This window comes from Nomascus leucogenys, chromosome 11 (genome assembly GCF_006542625.1).
Source record: "Nomascus leucogenys isolate Asia chromosome 11, Asia_NLE_v1, whole genome shotgun sequence".
In the NCBI taxonomy this organism is placed as follows: Eukaryota; Metazoa; Chordata; class Mammalia; order Primates; family Hylobatidae; genus Nomascus; species Nomascus leucogenys.
In genome coordinates this window covers 104,620,916-104,635,169 of record NC_044391.1, presented here as the reverse complement: position 1 = coordinate 104,635,169, position 14,254 = coordinate 104,620,916, and the positions used below count along the sequence as shown (strand labels likewise).

General features: G+C 47.1%; 1 protein-coding gene across 1 annotated transcript in view; it reads left to right on the top strand.

Annotated features, from left to right (window-relative positions):
- Positions 1–2,094: 2,094 nt before the first annotated feature.
- Positions 2,095–14,254, top strand: part of MCF2L2 (MCF.2 cell line derived transforming sequence-like 2) — a 246,979-nt gene continuing 234,819 nt past the window's right edge. The window contains exon 1 of the mRNA XM_003256530.4: positions 2,095–2,955. Coding sequence (XP_003256578.3) covers positions 2,880–2,955 — 76 coding nt within the window. The 5' untranslated portion in view covers positions 2,095–2,879. The remainder of the gene's footprint in view (positions 2,956–14,254) is intronic.

Sequence of the window (14,254 nt, the reverse complement as noted above, 5' to 3'; positions counted from 1 at the left end):
AGAGCAGAATTAGTTTCTGAGGATAGGCACTGCCTGCTACATCTCACCATAACTTGAGCTCATTTATCTCCATGGAAACCTTTGAGGACTGTGAAAGTACCAAAGATGTGGGCAGCTCTCTGAGTGTGATTTATTTCCTTTCTCTTTTCTTTTTGTTCTCATTCTTAATCATAAGCTTCTCCTCCCTCCTTTTCCTCTCCTCCATTCCTTCTCTTCTTCCTTTTCATGATTCTCACCATAAGGACCCGGCCTAAGCCAGGAAGCTGAGGTTACTGGATCTTCAAAGTGGCTCTGACATTCAAGTCCAACATACCCCACATCATTGTCTTCTTTACTAGGCGTTGGTTTCTGCTGACCAAAACTCACCGTTGGCTCTGACTGGGCACCAGGGTGCTGACTACTATCAGTAGGAAACATCTCATTTGGTTCCTTGAAAATACTTGTTGCCCTTGAATAGCCAGAAACCACCGTGGAAACGTAATTCAAAAGCTGCCTCCCCTCCTGTGGATCTTTAACCTTTTTTTTTTTTTTTTTTTTTTTTTGAGATGTAGTCTCATTCTGTTGCCCAGGCTGGAGTGCAGTGGCACGGTCTTGGCTCACTGCAACCTCCACCTCCCAGGTTCAAGCAATTCTCCTGCTTCAGCCTCCCGAGTAGCTGGGATTACAGGCACGTGACACCATACCCGGCTAATTTTTGTATTTTTAGTAGAGACGGGGTTTCACTATGTTGGCCAGGCTGGTCTTGAACGCCTGACCTTGTGGTCCGCTCGCCTCGGTCTCCCAAAGTGCTGGGATTACAGGCGTGGGCCACTACGCCCAGCCTTTTAACCCTTTTTTGAATCTCTTGCAAAAGGTGGTTGTGAAAATGGTTGCTCTGTGGCCGGGCATGACCACCTGAGCCCAGGAGTTTGCGACCAGCCTGGGCAATATGGTGAAACTCCATCTCTAAAAACGAAAAAATAAAAAAGAAAGAAACAAAAGAAAAAGAAAATCCTTGCTCTGTTTTGCAGGCAGAGTGCAAAGTGCCCAAACTTCACAGGGGGAAGAACCTCTACAAATCTCATGACACAGGTGAACTAACGTTGCTTCTCAACCACAGCCCACAATTGTTAGAGAAAGCATTAAAAAGGGCTGGGCACGGTGGCTCACGCCTGTAATCCCAGCACTTTGGGAGGCCAAGGTGGGCGGATCACGAGGTCAGGAGATCGAGACCATCCTGGCTAACACGGTGAAACCCCAACTCTACTAAAAATACAAAAAATTAGCTGGGCGTGGTGGTGAGCACCTGTAGTCCCAGCTACTTGGGAGGCTGAGGCAGGAGAATGGCGTGAACCCGGGAGGCGGAGCTTGCAGTGAGCTGAGATCGCGCCATTGCACTCCAGCCTGGGCGACAGAGCCAGACTCAGTCTCAAAACAAAACAAACAAACAAACAAACAAAAAACAAAGAAAAGAAAAGAGAAAGCATTAAAAAATACCCTCAGCCCCCTGGGATGGGTGGCTACTCCTAGAATTTGGATCCAGGATGTTTGCGGCTTGGCTTTTTACATATCGAAGAGGAAAGAGATGGCTGAGAACATCCGCGTGGGTGGTCCCGCCATTCCGCCGGCTGAGTATTCAGGGACTCCTGCTGTAGAAAGGATTGGGGGACAACCTGACCGAATTCGCATTTGCTCAGGCGTTTCCCGTGGCGCTCTGCTGACCTGATGTTAGTCTTTTGCTGCCAGTCAGAAAGTGTCTGGGCCCAACTAGGGAAACCACAGAATACTGGGCTGATGGGGAGGAGGACCGGCATGGAGGATGTGCCACAGCCCCTCCATGGTAGCACTGGCGCGCCTGACAGGTGACAGACGGAGCAGTGGCAAGGGCGCAGCTGCACGAAGGAAAAGGCCCACACAGGGGGTGAACGCGCCCACGCGTGCCCAGCCTTGTCGGAGCGCAGCCCGGGCGCCGGGCTCCCAGTGCAGGTGTGGCCAGCGGAGTCCAAGAACTGCGTGGAACAACCCCAAGGGGGAAAAACACACGCCAGCCGCCCCCTGGGTCCAGGAGGTGGGGCAAGCAGCGGCGCCTCACCCAGGCTCCCGCTCCAGGTCCTGCTGGATGGCGGCACCTCTCCGGGCCAGCCCCCTTCTCTCCGCGGCTCCTCCGCAGACACCGGGCGGGGCAGAACGAGGGGCGGAGACCTGGCCGGCGCGCGTCTGATTATCTCGACCCCGGTGCGGCTGGAGCGCCTCAGTCACTGTCTCCCCGCCCCACGGTTCCGAGTAAGGACCGTGAGTCGCCTCCACTCCGGGGGCTGGAGCGCGGGCTCCCCGCAGGGAAAGGTGCGCAGCGTTCCCGACCCCAAAACGAGCGGCGCTTGGGAGCGTGCGTGCCTCCCCGAGAGCCCCGGGCGCCACCCGCGGGCTGGAAGAGGTGGGCGCTGGGCGTGGGGCCGGCGGGGCAGAGGAGCCGCGGCCACCTGCCGCCTCCCCTACACCTGGCGGAGCATCCCTCACCCTACAGTCCCTGGAGGTGGCGCCGGAAACCTGGCGGCCGGGACCGCGATTCTGGAAGCCCCGGCGCTCGCCCGACCGGAGGAGCCGGGGCGCGGTTCCGGCGAGACTGGCGACTTGCTTCCTTTTGCAGAGCGGCCGCTCCCCTCTCGGTCCAGCTGCGACGCTGGGAAAGCGCCAGACTTGGTCTGTCACGGGAGCCCCCGCGGGGCGTGGCGAGGGAGAGCTGGCCTAGGCTGCGAGGGACTCTCGTTTCTTGCCTGGAGAGCCAGGAAGAGGGCGAGGGCAGAGCATCCTTGGGCGAAGATGCCTTTAAAAAATCATCCACCACAGCGGTAGAAACAGTTTTGTTTGGCTTTATTTATTCGGAATGGTTTTTCAGTGACATGCTGTCTTGCTTAAAAGAAGAGATGCCTCCCCAGGAGCTCACCCGGCGACTGGCCACCGTGATCACTCATGTCGGTAAACGAAGCTTTAATTTTTCCTGCGTTTTATTAATGGCGGGTGGGGATGGTCTCTGGGCTTCATCCGGCTCCCGGCCTCACCCGCTGCCCCGGGGCAGCGCGCTCCCTGGGGGGTTGCCCGGCGTCTGGGCCTCGCTGCTCTGGGTCCTGCCTGCGGTGCCCAGCGGGGGGCATCCCTGGGGCGCGCCGCTGGTGGGGGTCGGGGGGCCGAGGCTGGTGCCTTCACCAGGTGGTTGCCGAGTCCGTTGAGCTCCAAACGGAGGGCTGCTGGGCTGTTACCATCTGTTAGCTGCTTCTGACGGGAGTGGGGTGGGTGCGAAGTTATGTTTTGGTTTTGGGGATAGTGAGAAAGGAGAGGGCATAAGAGAAACGAATGCCAGTGCTTTTCAGCAGAAATGACTGCTACGCCACTGAAGTCTTGTTTATAAGAAAGTGCAGGGAGAGGCAGGTTACATGGGAGCGCCCCTGCGCAGCCCGACCACTAGGCCTGTTACTGTGCTGTCTGGAGGGGTCAGCACACATGATCCCCGCGAGAAACCTCTGCAAGCCAAGGAGACTGAGCAATTTTAATCCTCTTCCCTGAGTTGAAAAGAGGAGCAAAACACGCATTGCTTGCTCCTGAAATAAGGGTTGTGATGGAACGTCAGGCCCCACAGACTAAGGGCAAGAGGACATTGAGACAGTTCCCAGTCAGTTTTTTCTTAGCACTTTCTTCCCCTTGGCCTTCCCTGGACCTCCATCAATAAAGACACACATTGAGGTTCAGAACCTTTGGATGTGGGCGACTGGAATTATCGGGATCATTTTCTGTGTTGCTGACTGCGCTTGGAGGTCCTCCCATGAATGCAAATCAGCTTTTATTGATAAAGCCGGGAACTATTTGCCTTTCGTTTTCTACACATTTGTGAAAGCTGCTTTCTTGGTACTTGCATTTTAAAGGTTGCCTCAATTAGTCCAACGTGTTTGTTGTAATAATCATGCACATCTCAAATGATACACTTGTGAGGACATACTTTGTAAAGATGGTTTATGTGGGAAGGCCCAGTTTTGATAATTCAAGTTTAGAAAAAAGTTTCTAGTGCCAAATGTGGGCACTGAACTTTTAAGACAAAAGATCTGTAGGATCCTACCAGGTAAAGTTGAATGTGAAATATTGCTGAAGGCAGTGTGAAATAAGAGGAAAAAGAACTTGTAATGAAACAGAATTTGGAATCTGCAATATGATGAAAGTTGAAATGATTGTGCTAAAACCCAGCACAGGCATGAAGTTGTGGTATAGAGAAAGAGAAGTGGGCTGGGGGTATGACCGTCTGGATTTGAATCCTTCCCTGGACAAGTCATTCAACCTCAGGTTGAAAAATGGGAATTTTAATAATACTTTCCCACTCAGCTCAAAGGCTACTTGTGAAGATAAGTGAGATAATTTGAGTAGAAATACTATGTACACTGTGATTGTACAGACATTCCAGTTATTGGACATATCCCTGGTCCCTCTGTCACGCCACTAAAGGTCTTTGGTAGGTTACTGGGCCTCTCTCAGGGCGAAGCCTCCCATCTGTTAAACAAGGGGGTTGACCTGGATGATTTTAAAGGTCCCTGCTATTTCTCTGGAGCAGGCTGTTCTTGAAATCTGGCAGGCAGTATTCCTTGACTAACACTTAGCTGCCTGTGGCGCCCAGGCTATGGTATTTTCTTGCCTACCTTGCTCCCTCCCTCCTTCCATAGACAGCTCCATGCAGGATACACATAGGAATTTGTTGTAGTTTCTGCTCTCAACTTCTAATGACCCTTGGCTTTTGTGTGCTTTGCAAGATTCTGTCTCCTCATACTTAATCTAATAAAACCTGTGAAATGAGTGGGGTACTCATTACTACCCCTGTCTTACAAATGAAGGAATTGACTCAGAGAGGATCATCTTTTTTTTTTTTTTTTTTTTTTTTGAGATGGAGTTTTGCTCTTGTTGCCCAGGCCGGAGTGCAATGGTGTGATCTCAGCTCACTGCAACCTCCGCCTCCCGGGTTCAAGCAATTCTCCTACCTCAGCCTCCTGAGTAGCTGGGATTACAGGCATGTGCCACCACACCGGGCTAATTCTTTTGTGTTTTTAGTAGAGACAGGTTTCTCCATGTTGGTCAGGTTGGTCTCGAACTCCTGACCTCGGGTGATCCGTCCGCCTTGGCCTCCCAAAGTGAGAGGATCATCTTTTAAGGTTTCAGGGGGAGTGAGTGGCAGGCTCAGGGCTGGAAGGTAGCTCTTCATATTCCCTATTGGGAGACCTCAAGGTGGAGCAGGCATTTCTCTAGCCCTGCAACAGCCTCTGCCTTCACGGAGGGTCACTTTGGGTAGCCAGTGGAGCTTCTCAAGGGTGGATTGGCTCTATGCTTGCCTGTTCTTTTCAGATATTTCCTTATCAAGTAGCTTCTGAGGAGGTGATCATGAGTTGGGGAAGGTTTGAGAGGTGCTTGGAGCAAGGCTTTGGATTAGAATATTCTCCCGGTCCTATCCTAGCCACTTGCCAGGGTAGCCACACTGTCTTCCGTATTCACTCGGCCTCCTCTGGCCCTGAGTCAGTTTCTCCTCCAGCAGGGGTTTCTGCTCTTTCCATGTCCCTTAGACTTGATAATTGAGTCATCTCTCCTCACCCACTCCCATATTTCCATAAGTGTCTTGGCTGCTATTGATTCAGTTTCAGAAATACCTCACAGCTTTCTTTCCTCATGTCCATCCCCACTGCTACCTGCCTCAATCCTGCTTCAGGACTTCATTTCCTTTTAACTAGCCATTGTGCAAACCTCCTGTCTCTCTGTGTCTGCCTCTGATCTATACTAGGAGTCAAACAAACGTGACACTATATTCCAAAGCCTTTAATAATACCTGCACCTAGTCATTCTCTGCAGCCTAAGATACAAGCTCTTCACTGTTTGGCCTATAAAGTTCCAGCTTTATCCCCTAATACTTGAGATTTCTACACCTATGGTTGGTCAGCTTGAACTCTTCAGTTCTTTGGCTCTGTCCCATTATGTTTTCCAGCCCTTTTCTCACCTCTAAGTATTTACACTTTTACCCCCCACCTAGAATAAGTCTTTAGTGTATTTCTCCTCACAGAAATAGTACACACCTTTGAAACCCAATGCAATGCCATCTCCTTCATGGTATCGTTTCTGATCTTGCTAGTGGGACATGACTCCTGACTCTGAATTCTAAAGTAAGCTTTGTTCTGCTCGCATGGTGCCCATCATACTCTCCCCTGTATTATGGTTGCTGGGTTATTCATGTGCTTGTTTAACCTGCTCTTCTTCTAGACTCTTCATTACTTACGAAGAGTCTTATGTACCCTAGATAGCCACTTAACACAGGGCCTCACTCTAAGGAGATGCAGAATAAATGTTTGCTTAATAGATGAATGTGTTTTGGAATGGAGCTGGAGTATTGAGTACCAGGCAGTTTTTACACTTTTAAGGACAGCTATAAAATATTTGTAGATAACTATTTTGTCTCCAAAACCCCATTTGAAAGTAAACATGAAGCCCTTCATGTGTTCCTCATGTGATGTGCTTTGGATTTTGTCCATTTGTCAGGAACTCATAAAATATGCAGTTCACATGTGAACACATGTCTAGATGTGTTTTCATCCATGCAGGACACATGTAGGACCATCCTTTCCCCTTGATTCTGGACCATAGAGTCACATTGGTTTACAGAATTTCAGTGTCAGAAAAGTGTTGTTTGATTTTCCCCATCCTATCCCTTTCGGTTGTTGAAATATCTGCAACTTTTGCTGTACTGCTATTTATATGTGGAGGTGCTGTCTAAGTAACATGGACTGTCTATGAATGCATCTCAGATTGCTCTAGGATTTTGATAGACAGGGCACATATGGCCCACATGGAGGCTTCCAATAACTGGAAACCCATAGTCATCAGGTTGGGCCATGTTGCTGGGCTCAGTGGCTCACACCTGTAATCCCAGCACTTTGGGAGGCCGAGGCAGGCAGATCACCTGAGGTCGGGAGTTCAGCCTGACCGACATGGAGAAACCCTGTCTCTACTAAAAATACAAAATTAGCCAGGCGTGGTGACGCATGCCTGTAATCCCAGCTACTTGGGAGGCTGAGGCAGGAGAATCGCTTGAACCCGGGAGGCGGAGGTTGAGGTGAGCTAAGATCGCGCCACTGCACTCCAGCCTGGGTGACAGAGCAAGGCTCTGTCTCAAAAAATAAATAAATAAATAAAATTTAAAAAATGGTCCATGTCAGTAACTCCCCATAGAGGTTTTGCATTTCTGGCATGGCTCACTTTCCACCTTGCCACCTCATATTAGACGTAATTATTTTACATTTTGATCTTATCATTGTTCTAAAATGACTTCATATGTTTGGCTACACCCAATTAACTGTGAAGCAGGAAAGAATATCCTTTGAAACATTCCTTATATAATTGGAGGTAGGATTGGTGGCTATTTTGGTGACAGAGGCTCTAGGATACTGATCTGTAACCCAGGTTGCTACTTCTGGGACACAGTCAGCATTGATAACATGCAGCCAGAAAAATACTAGACCGAGAAATTCAGCCCATGGCTCATTATTATACAATGTTGTTAGCAGCTGAAATGTCTAGGGTCCATGCCTCAGCTGTTGGTACTGAAAGAAGAGTCTAATTAGGGTAGGGTGTCTGCTACTCAGGTGGGAATGTGCCCAGTGGGGATGGCTGGACATGTTCCCCCCATCTGACTACATTTGGGCTATTTTTCGATTAGGCTTGTAGACACTGTGCCTAGTGTTCACAGACTCTTCAAGGGCTACTAAAAATGTTTGAACCCTAAAAAAAGTTGATCGACAAATTTAAAAGTGCAAAATAAAATTTAAGGAACATTTAAATGTCTACAAAAGCTCTCTTGCCCTTACCATTTCATCACATTTAAAAAGAAACAGTTGTGGAATTGGAATTCCATTTTCAGAAATGCCAGTGTGAAGAGTCCCAGGGATCCATTCGTCAGTGAAGCAACCGTACTTGGTGAAAATTATTTTAAAAGCCAGCCTTCTAAAGCCTCTGGAAGTTGTTTGAACGGCATGCAGCAAATGAAAAAACAATACATTTATTCAAGAAAATCTACTAAATCTTGGTAATAATAGTGAGTGTTTATGGTACCTGAGCATGACCTGCTCTCTCCTCATCCCTCCCAGCTGCTCTGTCCTTAGCTTTCAGTCAAGGGATATAGTCCCTTGCCAGGAGGGGCAGGTGTCCAGCATTTCTCATCTTCTCTAACTCCAAGTTGCTGAGGCCAAGTTCCTGGAGAGCCTCCAGCTGAGAGGTCAGGGTCTACTTCCTTCCACCCAGCCCCCATTCATAGGACAGAAGCTTTATCCCAGGTGCAGCAGGCTGAGAATACTGAGACCTGGCTGCTTTTGCCCCAGCTCCCTCATAAAATGGAGGTTCAACATTGAGAGAGGCAAGCCAAGACCAGTCTACTGCCCTGGCTGAGATTTTTCCTGGAAGTAGAGACAGTCTGGAAGAATAGAGGGTTTGAAGCTCTCCCCCAAATAACTGACTTTAGCTAAAACAGAGTATGGGAAAGCTCAAGTCTAAAGGCACTCTTGAATACAATGGAGATTTTTGAGAGTAAGAAATTAAGAGGAGCCTGGTAGCTTTGTGAGAGCAACAAGCTAAACCATAGGCCAGCTTGTTGATCAGAGACTCTGAACCAGGGAAAGAGGCAACTAGAATTATATGGAACCTAAAGATTGGCTTCAAAAACGATCTTTGCCTGAATTTAATTGAATAATACTGGAGCAATTTTATGCCCCAGGGCATTGTTGAAAAAATGATAGAGCAAGCAGTAGGTAGGTGGAGTTTAACAGCTGAGTATGATATAAACAAAGGCAGACAGCAGAGAGATCAGAAAGGGAGACAGGCAGTACAACTCTGTTAAACCCACACAGACTATGGGCACTACCAAAGCAACATTGTCAGAGGGGGGACATCAGTGTCTTTACACTTCAAGGGAAATATACTTCACTAAAACAGTCTAGCTATGTCACTAAACAAGCAAACAAAAGCAAGCCCCAGAGATGGGGAAAAGAGGAATCAGTATTCATGGTTACTATAGTATATTACCTAAAATGTCCAGTTTTGAAGCAAAATTTATGAGACCTTCAAACAAACAGGAAAGTGTGATCCTTAAATAAACAAAAAGCAGACATCAGAAACTGCTTGTGAGAAAGCCCAGATGTCAGATTTAGCAAAAACTTCAATACAGCCACAATAAATATGTTCAAAGAGGCCAGGTGTGGTGGCTTATGCCTGCAATCCCAGGCCCAGGCAAGAGGATTGCTTGAGGCCAGGAGTTCAAGACCAATCTGAGCAACACAGCAAGACCTTGTCTCTATAAAAAACTAAAATAACTGAAATTAAAAATTTACTAGAGGAGCTTAACAGTGGATTTGAACTGGAAGAACAAAGACTCAAGGAACTGAAGATAGATAGAGATTATGCAATCTGAAGAAGAGAGAAAAATGAATAGAACCTTAGAAAAATGTGAGACACTACTAATGCACCAACATACATGGAATGTAAAGAGAGGAGCTAGAGGAGGAGCAGAAAAAGTATCAGAAGAAATAATGATTTAAAAAATTCCCCAGATTGATGAAAAACATTGTACATCAAAGAAGCTCAATAATGTTCAAGTAGGATGAAGGCAAAGAGATCCACACCCAAACACATTATTGTAAAAATGCTGAAAGTGAAAGACGAGAAAATTTTGAAAGAAGAGAGAAATGACTCATCACATACAAAGAAACTTTAATAAGGGTAACAACCAACTCTCATCAGAAACCATAGATGCCAGAAAGCAGTAGTATGACATATTCAAAGTGCTGAAGAAAGAAAATTGTCAACCAAGAATCTTGTATTTAGCAAAACTATCTGATACAGTTTGGCTCTGTGTCCCTACCCAAATCTCATCTTGAATTGTAATCCCCACATATTAAGGGAGGGACCTGGTGGGGGGTGATTGGATAATGGGAGTAGTTTTCCCCAGGCTATTCTTTTTTTTTTTTTTAGTTTTTTTTTTTTTATTATTATACTTTAGGTTTTAGGGTACATGTGCACAATGTGCAGGTTTGTTACATATGTATCCATGTGCCATGTTGACTTCCTGCACCCATTAACTCGTCATTTAGCATTAGGTATATCTCCTAATGCTGTCTCTCCCCCCTCCCCCCACCCCACAGCAGTCCCCGGAATGGGATGTTCCCCTTCCTGTGTCCATGAGTTCTCATTGTTCAATTCCCACCTATGAGTGAGAACATGCGGTGTTTGGTTTTTTGTCCTTACGATAGTTTACTGAGAATGATGTTTTCCAGTTTCATCCATGTCCCTACAAAGGACACGAACTCATCATTTTTTATGGCTGCATAGTATTCCATGGTGTATATGTGCCACATTTTCTTAATCCAGTCTATTGTTGTTGGACATTTGGGTTGGTTCCAACTCTTTGCTATTGTGAATAGTGCCGCAATAAACATATGTGTGCATGTGTCTTTATAGCAGCATGATTTATAGTCCTTTGGGTATATACCCAGTAATGGGATGGCTGGGTCAAATGGCACTTCTAGTTCTAGATCCCTGAGGAATCGCCACACTGACTTCCACAAGGGTTGAACTAGTTTACAGTCCCACCAACAGTGTAAAAGTGTTCCTATTTCTCCACATCCTCTCCAGCACCTGTTGTTTCCTGACTTTTTAATGATGGCCATTCTAACTGGTGTGAGATGATATCTCACTGTGGTTTTGATTTGCATTTCTCTGATGGCCAGTGATGATGAGCATTTCTTCATGTGTTTTTTGGCTGCATAAATGTCTTCTTTTGAGAAGTGTCTGTTCATGTCCTTTGCCCACTTTTTGATGGGGTTGTTTGTTTTTTTCTTGTAAATTTGTTTGAGTTCATTGTAGATTCTGGATATTAGCCCTTTGTCAGATGAGTAGGTTGCAAAAATTTTCTCCCATTCTGTAGGTTGCCCCAGGCGATTCTTTTAACAGTGAGGGAGCTCTCATGTTCTGATGGTTTTAAAAGTGGCATTTCCCCTGCATGAGCACTCTGTCTCCTGCTGCCTTGCGAAGATGTGCCTTGCTTCCCCTTTGCCTTCTGTCATGATTATAAGTCTCTTGAGGCTTCCCCAGCCAGGCAGAACTATGAGTCAGTTAAACTTCTTTCCTTCATAAATTGCCCCATTTCAGGTTGTATCTTGTTTCTTTTTTTGAGATGGAGTCTCGCTCTGTTGCCCAGGCTGGAGTGCAGTGGCACAATCTCAGCTCACTGCAACCTCCCCTTCCTGGGGTTCAAGTGATTCTTCTGCCTCAGCTTCCCAATTAGCTGGGATTGCAGGTGCCTGCCACAATGCCCAGCTAATTTTTGTATTTTAGTAGAGACAGAGTTTCACCATATTGGTCAGGCTGGTCTCGAACTCCTGACCTTGTGATCCACCTGCCTTGGCCTCCCAAAGTGCTGGGATTACAGGCATGAGCCACTGTGCGTGGCCAGGTTGTATCTTTATAGCAGTGTGGGAACAGACTAATACAGAGAATTGGTACTAATAGTGGGGGTACTGCTGTAAAGATAACCTGAAAATGTGGAAGTGACATTGGAACTGGGTAACAGGCAGAGGTTGGAACAATTTGGAGGGCTCAGAAGAAGACAGGAAGATGTGGCAAAGTTTGGAACTTCCTAGAGACTTGTTGAATGGTTTTGACAAAAATGTTGATAATGATATGCACAATGAAGTCCAGGCTGAGGTGGTCTCAGGCGGAGATGAGGAACTTATTGGGAACTGGAGTAAAGGTCGCTCATGCTATGCTTTAGCAAAGAAACTGGTGGCATTTTGCCCCGGCCTTAGAGATCTGTAGAACTTTAAACTTGAGAGAGATGATTTAGGGTGTCTGGCAGAAGAAATTTCTAAGCAGCAAAGCATTCTTTTTCTTTCTTTTTTTTTTTTCTGAGGCAGAGTCTCACTCTGATGCTTAGGCTGGAGTGCAGTGGCACGATCTCAGCTCACTGCAACCTCTGCCCCCCAGGTTCAAGTGATTGTCATGTCTCAGCCTCCCGAGTAGCTGGGACTACAGGTGCATGCCACCATGGCTGGCTAATTTTTGTAATTTTAGTAGAGATAGGGTTTCACCATGTTGGCCAGGCTGGTCCCAATCTCCTGACCTCAAGTGATGCACCCACATTGGCCTCCCAAAGTGCTGGGATTACAGGCATGAGCCACTGTGCCCAGCCACAGCAGAGCATTCAAGACTTATTCTGAAAGTGTTCAGTTATATGCATTCACAAAGAGATGGTTTGAAATTGGAATTTATGTTTAAAAGGGAAGCAGAGCATAAAGGTTTGGAAATTTTGCAGCCTACCTGACCATGTGGTAGAAAAGAAAACCCCATTTTCTGGGGAGGAATTCAAGCTGGCTGCAGAGATTTGCATAAGTAATGAGGAGCTGAATGTTAATAGCCAAGACAATGGGGAAAATGTCTCCAGGGCATGTCAGAGACCTTCATGGCGGCCCCTCCCATCACAGTCCCAGAGGCCTAGGAGGAAAAGATGGTTGTATGGGCCGGGCCCAGGGTTCCACTACTCTGTGTAGCCTTGTGACATGGTGTCCTGTGTCCCAGCCACTCCAGCTGCAGCTGTGGCTAAAAGGGGCCAAGTTACAGCTCAGGCCATTGCTTCAGAGGGTGCAAGCCCCAAGATTTGGCAGCTTCCATGTGGTGTTGAGCCTATAGGTGCACAGAACAAGAGGTGAGGTTTGGGAAACTTCCTAGATTTCAGCAGATGTATGGAAATGCCTGGATGTCCAGGTATAAGTCTGCTGCAGGGGCAGAGCCCTCATGGGGAATCTCTGCTAGGGCAATGTGGAGGAGAAATAGAGGCCCTACTGGGGAACTGCCTAGTGAAGCTGTGAGAAGAGGGCCACCATCCTCCAGACCCCAGAATGACAGATCCACCGACAGCTTGCACCATATGCCTGGAAAAGCTGCAGGCACTCAATGCCAGCCTGTGAAAGCAGCTGTGGTGGCTGTACCTTGCAGAGCCACAGGGGCAGAGATGCCCAAGGCCTTGGGGGCCCATCCCTTGCATCAGTTTATCCTGGATGTGAGACATGAAGTCAAAGGAGATCATTTTGGAGCTTTAATATTTAATGACTGTCCTATTGGATTTCAGACTTGCATGAGGCCTGTAGCCCCTTTGTTTTTGCCAGTTTCTCCAATTTGGAATGGGAACATTTACCCAGTATCTGTACCCTCATTGTATCTTGGAAGTAACTAATTTGCTTTTGATTTTACAGGCTCATAGGCAGAAGGGACTTGCCTTGTCTCAGATGAGACTTTGGACTTACACTTTTGAGTTAATGTTAAAATGAGTTAAGACTTTGGGGGACTATTGGGAAGACATGATTGGTTTTGAAATGTGGAAAGGACATGAGATTTGGGAGGAGCCAGGGGCGGAATAATATGGTTTGGCTCTGCGCCCCCATCCAAATCTCATCTTGAATTGGAATCCCCACATGTTGAGGGAGGGACCTGCTGGGAGGTGATTGGATCGTGGGGGTGGTTTCCTCCATGCTGTTCTCATGATAGTGGGGGAGTTCTCACAAGATCTGATGGTTTTATTTATTTATTTATTTAATTTTTTGAAATGGAGTCTTGCTCTGTCACCCAGGCTGTAGTGGAGTGGCACGATCCAGCTCACTGCAATCTCTGCCTCCTGGGTCCAAGTGATTCTCCTGCCTCAGCCTCCCAAGTAGCTGGGACTATAGATGCTCACTACCACACTCAGCAAATTTTTGTATTTTTAGTAGAGATGGGGTTTTGCCATGTTGGCCAGGCTGGTCTTGAACTCCTGACCTCAGGTGATCTGCCCATCTCAGCCTCTCAGAGTGCTGAGATTACAGGCCCAGCCACAAGATTTGATGGTTTTAAAAGTGGCAGTTTCCACTGCACACTCTCTCTCTCGCCACCCTGTAAACATATGCTTTGCTTCCCTTTCATCTTCCACCATGATTGTGAGTTTCCTGAGGCCTCCCTAGCCATGTGGAACTGTGAGTCAATTTAACCTCTTTCCTTTATAAATTACCCAGTTTCGGGTAGTATCTTTATAGCAGTGTGAAAACGGGCTAACATAGTATCTTTAAGAAATGAAGGCAAAATAAAGACATTCCTGGATAAACAAAAACAGATAATTAATTGCTGACAGATCCACCTTTTAAGGAATACTGAAGGAAGTTATTCAGGTTGAAAGCAAGTGACCCCA